The 9,998-nt window shown below is 42.9% G+C and overlaps 1 protein-coding gene across 1 annotated transcript; it reads right to left on the minus strand.

The window, feature by feature from the left end:
• Positions 1-3,933: 3,933 nt before the first annotated feature.
• LOC129839892 (zinc finger protein 436-like) lies at positions 3,934-8,927 on the minus strand. Its single transcript, XM_055907599.1, has 2 exons — positions 7,645-8,927; positions 3,934-5,934 (listed from the first exon to the last, which is right to left on the minus strand). The coding sequence occupies exons 1-2, from the start codon at positions 8,090-8,092 to the stop codon at positions 4,742-4,744; spliced, it is 1,641 nt and encodes a 546-aa protein (XP_055763574.1). The 5' UTR covers positions 8,093-8,927; the 3' UTR covers positions 3,934-4,741.
• Between the last annotated feature and the right edge of the window lie 1,071 nt (positions 8,928-9,998).

Genomic DNA, 9,998 nt, shown 5'->3' on the forward strand with positions numbered 1-9,998 from the left:
TGGAGGCAGGGCTTTCTCCTATAGAGCTCCATTTTTATGGAATGGTCTGCCTACCCAAGTGAGAGACGCAGACTCGGTCTCAACCTTTAAGTCTTTACTAAAGACTCTTCAGTAGGTCATATGATTGAGTGTAGTCTGGCCCAGGAGTGTGAAGGTGAATGGAAAGGCTCTGGAGCAACGAACCGCCCTTGCTGTCTCTGCCTGGCCGGTTCCCCTCTCTGCACTGGGATTCTCTGCCTCTAACCCTATTACAGGGGCTGAGTCACTGGCTTACTGGTGCTCTTCCATGCCGTTCCTAGGAGGGGTGGGTCACTTGAGTGGGTTGAGTCATTGACGTGATCTTCCTGTCTGGGTTGGCGCCCCCCCTTGGGTTGTGCCGTGGCGGAGATCTTTCTGGGCTATACTCGGCCTTGTCTGAGGATAGTAAGTTGGTGGTTGAAGATATCCCTCTAGTGGTATGGGGGCTGTGCTTTGGCAAAGTGGGTGGGGTTACATCCTGCCTGTTTGGCCCTGTCCGGGGGTGTCATCGGATGGGGCCACAGTGTCTCCTGACCCCTGCTGTCTCAGCCTCCAGTATTTATGCTGCAGTAGTTTATGTGTCGGGGGGCTAGGGTCAGTCTGTTATATCTGGAGTATTTCTCCTGTCTTATCCGGTGTCCTGTGTGAATTTAAGTATGCTCGCTCTAATTCTCTCTTTCTTTCTCTCTCTCGGAGGACCTGAGCCCTAGGACCATGCCTCAGGACTACCTGGCATGATGACTCCTTGCTGTCCCCAGTCCACCTGGCCATGCTGCTGCTTCAGTTTCAACTGTTCTGCCTGCGGCTATGGAACCCTGACCTGTTCACCGGACGTGCTACCTGTCCCAGACCTGCTGTTTTCAACTCTCTAGAGACAGCAGGAGCGGTAGAGATACTCTCAATGATCGGCTATGAAAAGCCAACTGACATTTACTCCTGAGGTTTTGACTTGTTTCACCCTCGACAACTACTGTGATTATTATTATTTGACCATGCTGGTGATTTATGAACATTTGAACATCTTGGCCATGTTCTGTTATAATCTCCACCCGGCACAGCCAGAAGAGGACTGGCCACCCCTCATAGCCTGGTTCCTCTCTAGGTTTCTTCCTAGGTTTTGGCCTTTCTATGGAGTTTTTCCTGGCCACCGTGCTTCTACACCTGCATTGCTTGCTAATTGGGGTTTTAGGCTGGGTTTCTGTACAGCACTTTGATATATCAGCTGATGTAAGAAGGGCTATATAAATAAATTTGATTTGATCAAATGAAGACCGGCCGCGTCATCGGCGTGAGATGAAGGCGTCGCTCTCTGACCAAATTTAGTGTCCTATAGGATATCCTCACCCCTAATGATATAGTGGAGTCTGTTTACGTTCTAGGATCTTTGTGGAATACAAATATGATTTGACTGGTTTAGGGTGAGATTTTCACAGATTCCTTTCTTTGCAAATTGAACGAGTGGAAATACAAAATCGATCGTGCATGCTATATGGACCTTTATAAGATATTAAAAAGGATTTTATCTAACACAACAACACTTCATGTTATCTCTGCGACCCTTTGGATGTTAAATCAGAGCAAGATTTCAGAATGTAAGTACACATTTCACCTTCAGAGGTGAATTTATCAAACCTATCGCGGTGAAAAAGTGTTTTGTTGTTAGGAGCTCTCCTCAAACAATAGCATGGCATTTTTTCCCGCAGTAATAAGCTACTGTAAATTAGACAGTGCAGTTATATTAACAAGAATTGAAGCTTTCAGCCGATAGAAGACACTTATATGGACCGACATGTGTTGTTTCTCTTAAAATCTGCGATCGTGACACAACCGTTAACGGGACTCCTATATCCCTAAGAAGATTTAATAACAAATTATTATTTTATAATGACGGCCTACCAAAAGGTCTGGGATTAAAAATAAATAAAAATATAGGACAAAACACGTCACGACAAGAGAGACGCCACAAAGCTACATAAAGAGAGACCTAAGAACAACAAAGCACATGACAACACAGCATTATAATTATGTCACTAATGTTTTAACACTAAAGAACTTTATATAAATCATACATGTTATTATTACATGTAGCAACACAACACATAAACACAACATGGCAGCAACACAACATGGTACCAACACAACATGACAACACAGCATGGTAGCAACACAACATGACAACAACATGGTAGCGGCACAAAACAATGGTACAAACATTATTTGGAACAGACAACAGCACATAGGCAAGAAGGTAGAGACAGCAATACATCACGTGAAGCAGCCACAACTGTCAGTAAGTGTCCATGATTGAGTCTTTGAATGAAGAGATGCAGATAAAACTGTCCAGTTTAAGTGTTTTTTGCAGCTCGTTCCCATCGCTAGCTGCAGCAAACTGAAAAGACGAGCGACCCAGGGATGTGTGTGCTTTGGGAACCTTAAACAGAATGTGACTGGCAGAACGGGTGTTGTATGTGGAGGATGAGGGCTACAGTAGGTATCTCAGATAGGGGGGAGTGAGGCCTAAGAGGGTTTTTATAAATAAGCATCAACCAGTGGGTCTTGCGCCAGGTATACAGAGATGACCAGTTTACAGAAGAGTATAGAGTGGAGTGTGATGTATAGATATATCTATGTATAGATATAGATGTGATGTGTCCTATAAGGAGCATGGTGGCAAATCTGATGGCCGAATGGTAAAAAACATCTAGCAGCTTGAGAGTGCCCTTACCTGTCGATCTATAAATTATGTCTCTGTAATCTAGCATGGGTAGGATGGTCATCTGAATCAGGGTTAGTTTGGCAGCTGGGGTGAAAGAGGAGCGATTACAATAGAGGAAACCAAGTCTAGATTTCACCTTAGCCTGCAGCTTTGATATGCGCTGAGAGGAGGGCAGTGTACCGTCTAGTCATACTCCCAAGTACTTGTATGAGGTGACTACCTCAAGCTCTAAACCCTCAGAGGTAGTAATCACACCAGTGGGGAGGGGGATTATTCCTACCAAACCACATGACCTTTGTTGTGGAGGTGTTCAGAACAAGGTTAAGGGTAGAGAAAGCTTGTTGGACACTAAGAAAGCTTTGTTGTAGAGTGTTTAACACTAAATCCGGGGAGGGGCCAGCTGAGTATAAGACTATCATCTGCATATAAATGGATGAGAGAGCTTCCTACTGCCTGAGCTATGTTGTTGATGTAAATTGAGAAGAGCTTGGGGCCTAGGATTGAGCATTGGGCTACTCCCTTGCTGACAGGCAGTGGCTGAGACAGCAGATGTTCTGACTTTATACACTGCACTCTGAGGTAGTTAGCAAACCAGGCCAAAGAGCCCTTAGAGACACCAATACTCCTTAGTCGGCCCACATGAATGAAATGGTCTACTGTATCAAAAGCTTTGGCCAAGTCAATAGAAATAGCAGCACAACATTGCTTAGAATCAAGGGCAATGGTGACATCATTTAGAACCTTTAAAGTTGCAGTAACACATCCATAACCTGATCGGAAAACAGATTGCATGTAGATGTATATAATGAACAGACTAGGTCTATACTGCTCCTGCATGGTGTAACAATACATCATGTAGATGTCTATAATGAACAGACTAGGTCTATACTGCTCCTACATGGTGTAAGAATACATAGATGTATATAATGAACAGACTAGGTCTATACTGCTCCTACATGGTGTAACAATACATCATATAGATGTATATAATGAACAGACTAGGTCTATACTGCTCCTACATGGTGTAACAATACATCATGTAGATGTATATAATGAACAGACTAGGTCTATAGTGCTCCTGCATGGTGTAACAATACATAATGTAGATGTATATAATGAACAGACTAGGTCTATACTGCTCCTACATGGTGTTACAATACATCATGTAGATGTATATAATGAACAGACTAGGTCTATACTGCTCCTACATGGTGTAACAATACATCATGTAGATGTATATAATGAACAGACTAGGTCTATACTGCTCCTACATGGTGTAAGAATACATAGATGTATATAATGAACAGACTAGGTCTATACTGCTCCTACATGGTGTAACAATACATCATGTAGATGTATATAATGAACAGACTAGGTCTATACTGCTCCTACATGGTGTAACAATACATCATGTAGATGTATATAATGAACAGACTAGGTCTATACTGCTCCTACATGGTATAACAATACATAATGTAGATGTATATAATTATATATTGGTGTTCCAAATGTTTTTTTTTCCCAAACACAATATTTTGCATTAATCAAATCCTTTTTACAATCAGCACCAGAGTTTTCTCTGACATGGTGGAATAATACTGATGGGAATTTTCACGAGGAAGTGAATGTTTTTCATGTCAACATCTTAACGTCATCAGAACTACATCATCACATTTTCATACACCTTTCGCTTGATGAATAGTACACAAATGTACGCAATGAAACAACTACATTCAAGAGATTAAGGTTAAAACAGAGAAATGCACCTTCCAATAAATCTACTTAATTATTTACATTTTGAAATATCCAAAAATCATAACATGAACATCTAAGGATTGATACTATCCAATCAATCAAAGTTCCTAATCAAAACAAAATGTTAATATCAGATTTTTATATATGATCATGGTCTCGATAAAAAATTAAAAGTAGACCTATTCTTTTAATGAAAGCTTTCATACATACAATTTGTTTTTGTTTTTCGCATAAACAAAAACACATGCTCAATCAAAAACACAAGTCAGAACACAGCCTCTCTATTCTCTCATGTGATTTCAGGTCCTCTGACTGGGAAAATGTCTTTCCACATTGAGAGCAGTGGTATGTCTTCTCCTCCTGTGTATGTATTCTTTCGTGCTTATTCAGATGCCTTAACCGGGTAAAACTATTTTCACACTGGGAGCAGTGGTAGGTCTTATCCCCTCCTGTGTGTGTCCTCTCATGCTGGTTCAGGTTTCCTAACTGGGTAAAACTCTTTCCACACAAGGAGCACTGGTAGGGCTTTTCACGCGTGTGTATCCACTTATGCTTTTTCAGGCTCCCCCACCGGGTAAAACTCTTTTCACAAAAGGAACAGTGGTAAGGTTTCTCTCCGGTGTGTGCCCTCTCATGTGTTCTCAGCTGCCCTAACCGGGTAAAACTCTTTCCACAGTGGGAACAATGATAAAGCTTCTCTCCTGTGTGTGCCCTCTCATGTGTTCTTAAGTTCCCTAACTGGGTAAAACTCTTTTCACAGTGGGAACAGTGATATGGCTTCTCTCCTGTGTGTGCCCTTTCATGCGTTCTTAGGTGCCCTAACCGGGTAAAACTCTTTTCACAGTGGGAACAGTGATGTGGCTTCTCTCCTGTGTGTGCCCTCTCATGCGTCCTCAGGTTCCCTAACCGGGTAAAACTCTTTCCACAGTTGGAACAGTGATAAAGCTTCTCTCCTGTGTGTGCCCTCTCATGCATTCTCTGGTGCCATAAACTGTTAAATATTTTTCTACACTGGGAGCAGTGGTAGGGCTTCTCTCCTGAGTGCGTTTTCTCGTGTTTTTTCAGGCTCCCTGAATGGGTAAAACTCTTTCCACATTGGGAACAGTGATGAGGCTTCACTCCAGAGTGTATTCTCTCATGTATTTTCAGGTAACATAAACGGGTAAACCTCTTGCCACACTGGAAGCAGTGGTGAGGATTCTCTCCTGTGTGTATTCTCTCATGTCGTTTCAGGCTGTCTATCTGGCTAAACCTCTTCCCACAGTCTGAGCGGTGGTAAGGCTTTTCTTCTGTGTGTGTTCTCCCATGCCCTTTTAGTGTCCATAACCGCTTAAAACTCTTTCCCCAATGGGAAGTGTGGTGTTGTCCCGCTGGTATGGGCGTCTCTGGGTCTGGTTCCCCTGAAGGACTCTTCCCGCTGTCAGAGTGAGAGTCCGGCCTCTCTCCTGCCAAATACAAACAGAGTATTTGGTTAAACAGCCCTAACTGAAACCGCCACATGAATAAACTATGAGGTTTAATCCAGACTAGATCCCTCATAAAATGGTACATTTGGATCTTGAATGCTGAATGGTTGATAGCTGTTAGTTAATCACGATGATCCACAGGTAATGCCTGGGGACAGTTCCATTCTACACATCCACTGTCCCATCAGCCCAGCCAGGCAATTCATAAACTAATCTCCACTCTGAAAAAACATTTTGACATTATTACCCCTTAGCTTCTAGTAGTCTAACATTTGGTTTGTATGAACTTGGGATGTGAAAAATGTTTTTAGCTGATAGGACTGGAACCCGGTGAGGTCATCTGCTGCAACAGCCAAGAGCGTGCAAAGCTGTCATCAAGGCAAAGCGTGTCTACTTTGAAGAACCTAAAATATAAAATATATTTTGATTTGTTTAACACATTTTTGGTTACTATATTATTCTATAATAATGCCCCCTCCTGTACTACCTGTTCACCCATGACTGCGCGGCCATGCACGTCTCCAACTCAATCATCATGTTTACTGACGACACAACAGTGGTAGACCTGATTACCAGCAACAATGAGACAGCCTAAAGGGAGGAGGTGAGGGCCCTGGCGGAGTGGTGCCAGGAATATAACCTCTCCCTCAACGTCAACAAAACTAAGGACCGTGGACTTCAGGAAACAGCAGAGAGAACATGCCCCCATCCATATCGACGGGCCACAGTCAAAATTTAGGTTCCTCTGCTTGCACATCACCGACAACCTAAAATGGTTCATTCACAAAGACAGTGTGGTGAAGAAGGCGCAAAAGCACCTCTTCAACCTCAGGAGGCTAAAGACCCTAAAACCCTGACAAACTTATACAGATGCACCATCGAGAGCATCCTGTTGGGCTGTATCACCGCCTGGTATGGCAATTGCACCGTTTGCAACCGCAGTGCTCTCCAGAGGGTGGTGCGGTCAGCCCAACACATCATCGGGGGCACACTGCCCTCCAGGACATCTACAGCACCTGGTGTCACAGGAAGGCCAAGAAGATCATCAAGGATCCCGAGCCACAGCCTGTTCACCCTTCTACCATCTAGAAGGCGGAGGCAGTACAGCGGCATCAAAGCTGGGACAGACACACTGAAAAACAGCTTCTATCTCCATGCCATCAGAGAGTTAAATATTCACCACTAGCAGGCCTCCTACCAGTACCCTGCCCTGAACTTAGTCACTGTTACTAGCCGGCTACCACCCGATACTCGACCCTGCACCATAGAGACTGCTGCCCTATGTACATAGTCATTGAACACTGGTCACTTTAATAATATTTACATAGTGCTTTACCCACTTCATATGTATATACTGTATTCTAATTATGGCTCATCCTATATAACTAATGCTGTACCCACCATTTTTTGTTCAGATACTGTCCATAAACACCATTATATATATTTATATTCAGGACTCTGACATCTCTCGTTCTGATATTTCTTCATTTCTTTCTTCAAATGTTTTGGATTTGTGTGTATTGTTTGGTATTAGGTTTTGCTAGGTATTACTGCACTGTCGGAGCTGGAAACACAAGCATTTCGCACCTGGAATAACATTGTTATGTAAATGTGTGAAGAATGCCCTTTTAAAGCCACACAGATCAACAACTGCAGCGCTTGTGCCCCTGTTTTTAAGACAGTACTCACTGGTGTTAATCAGATCTCCAGTCTCCTCCTCCAATGTGACAGTAATCTCCCCCTCCTTCACCTCAAAAACGTCTTTCTCTTCTGTCTCCTCTAATGTGACAGTGATCTCGCTCTCCTCCTTCACCTCAAAAACGTCTTTCTCTTCCGTCTCCTCTAATGTGACAGTAATCTCGCTCTCCTCCTTCACTCCAAAAACGTCTTTCTCTTCCGTCTCCTCTAATGTGACAGTAATCTCGCTCTCCTCCTTCACTCCAAAAACGTCTTTCTCTTCCGTCTCCTCTAATGTGACAGTAATCTCGCTCTCCTCCTTCACTCCAAAAACGTCTTTCTCCTCCGTCTCCTCTAATGTGACAGTAATCTCGCTCTCCTCCTTCACTCCAAAAACGTCTTTCTCTTCCGTCTCCTCTAATGTGACAGTAATCTCGCTCTCCTCCTTCACTCCAAACATGTCTTTCTCTTCCGTCTCCTCTAATGTGACAGTAATCTCCCTCTCCTCCTTCACTCCAAAAACGTCTTTCTCTTCCGTCTCCTCTAATGTGACAGTAATCTCCCCTCCTTCAATCCCAAAATGTCTTCGTCAGTGATCCCCCCCTCCTCCTTCACTGCAAAAACTGCATCTTCCTCCTCTTTCACTCTGAAAGCTTCTTCCTCTTCTTTCACTGTAACAGCCTCATTCTCTGATTCTTGTTTAACAGCCTCCTCTTCCCTCTCCACTTTCACGGGAGCTTCTTTCTCCGCCCAGCATGCCTCCTCTTCTTTAGCAGGGTGCAAGTAACTCAGTGAACTCATGGTCGGGGATGTCACTTAGCTAGCTAGTTAGAATTAGCGACTGGCCTAGTGCTACTGCTAATTTAACAAGCCAGTTAGCTGACTAACAACTGCGTACATATGACATTAAATGGGGTAACTAGTAGATACGACAGAAGTGTGCTTAAAACACAGTGTCTAAAGAGCGCCAATGTTTTGGCTATGTTGGCTAGCAAGCTAACGAGATGACTGATTAGAGCAGCGTCTTCTTCTTTGGTAGTATGGCGGTCCGCAAACAAATGTTATAGGTTCATGCCTGTGATTACTGCGGTACAATTCTATGTCGCGTACAAAACAAATGGCAATTCGAAAATCTCCGACTTCCGATTCAGTGCGTTCAAAACAACTGGGAAATAAGTGGGACAACTGTCGATTTAAACGGTCATCCAACTCTGAATTCCAACTTGAACTCAGGCCTCAACATCTGGGAACTCTTTCTCCGACTTTCCGACCTGAAGATCACTGACGTCATGATTTGACCACGTATTTTTCCGAGTTCCCAGATGTTTTGAACGTGGCACTAGCTCGGCGTCTCGTCAGCAACACTAAAACTTCCGGGTCATGGAATGTCTACATTTTTCTAAATAGCGTGTCAATAACTTGTATTCATTAATTATATATGAAAAATAATCGTCTAAACATGAACAATTATTCATATTTAAGTGACATTTGTATTAAATGTGGATTTAAAAACATGTTCCAAGGTCAAATAAATGCCCCCAACGGGAATCACTCTATATGGAATAACGTTACATATTGGCTTATAGAGAAACAACTATTCTGGGAGCCGCAGTAAAATTATTGTAGCGAATACTCAGTAGGGTCTTTAGAATCTATATAGGGGTGTCATCCTGATTAAACAGCATGATCCCAAGTGGAGCAGGTTTCTAAGGCACTGCATCTCAGTGCTAGAGGTGTCACTTCAGACACCCTGGTTTGATTCCAGGCTGTATCAAAACCGGCCGTGATTGGGAGTCCCATAAGGCGGTGCACGATTGGCCCATCGGCGTCCGGGATTGGCCAGTTTAGGCCGTCATTGTAAATGAGAATGTGTTCTTAACTGACCTGCCTAGTTAAATACATATTTTATTTTTTTAAATCACTTTATATGGAATACATATTGATTTATAGAGAAAAATATATATATTTGAGCCGATGTAAAAATAGTGTGGGAAGTACTCAGTAGGGTCTGTAGAATCTATATATATGGTATTATAACATGGTGGACTGAGGTCTATAGAACCAGAAAGGATGTACTCAGTAGGGTCTGTATATATGGTGTTATGTCATGGTGGACTGAGGTCTATAGAACCAGAAAGGAAGTACTCAGTAGGGTCTGTAGAATCTATATATATGGTATTATGTCATGGTGGACTGAGGTCTATAGGCCCAGAAAGAAGTACTCAGTAGGATCTATAGAATCTATATATATTGTGTTATGTCATGGTGGACTGAGGTCTATAGGCCCAGAAAGGAAGTACTCAGTAGGGTCTGTATATATGGTGTTATGTCATGGTGGACTGAGGTCTATAGAACCAGAAAGGATG

The sequence above is a fragment of the Salvelinus fontinalis genome, chromosome 40 (assembly GCF_029448725.1).
Source record: "Salvelinus fontinalis isolate EN_2023a chromosome 40, ASM2944872v1, whole genome shotgun sequence".
Lineage (NCBI taxonomy): Eukaryota > Metazoa > Chordata > Actinopteri > Salmoniformes > Salmonidae > Salvelinus > Salvelinus fontinalis.

Excerpts from the sequence above, each read along its gene's own strand:
- LOC129839892 (XM_055907599.1), bottom strand. The coding sequence starts at position 8,092 with ATGTTTGGAGTGAAGGAGGAGAGCGAGATTACTGTCACATTAGAGGAG. Across the intron at positions 5,935-7,644 it reads TGGAGATCTGATTAACACCA|GAGAGAGGCCGGACTCTCAC; the intron begins GTGAGTACTGTC and ends TGTATTTGGCAG.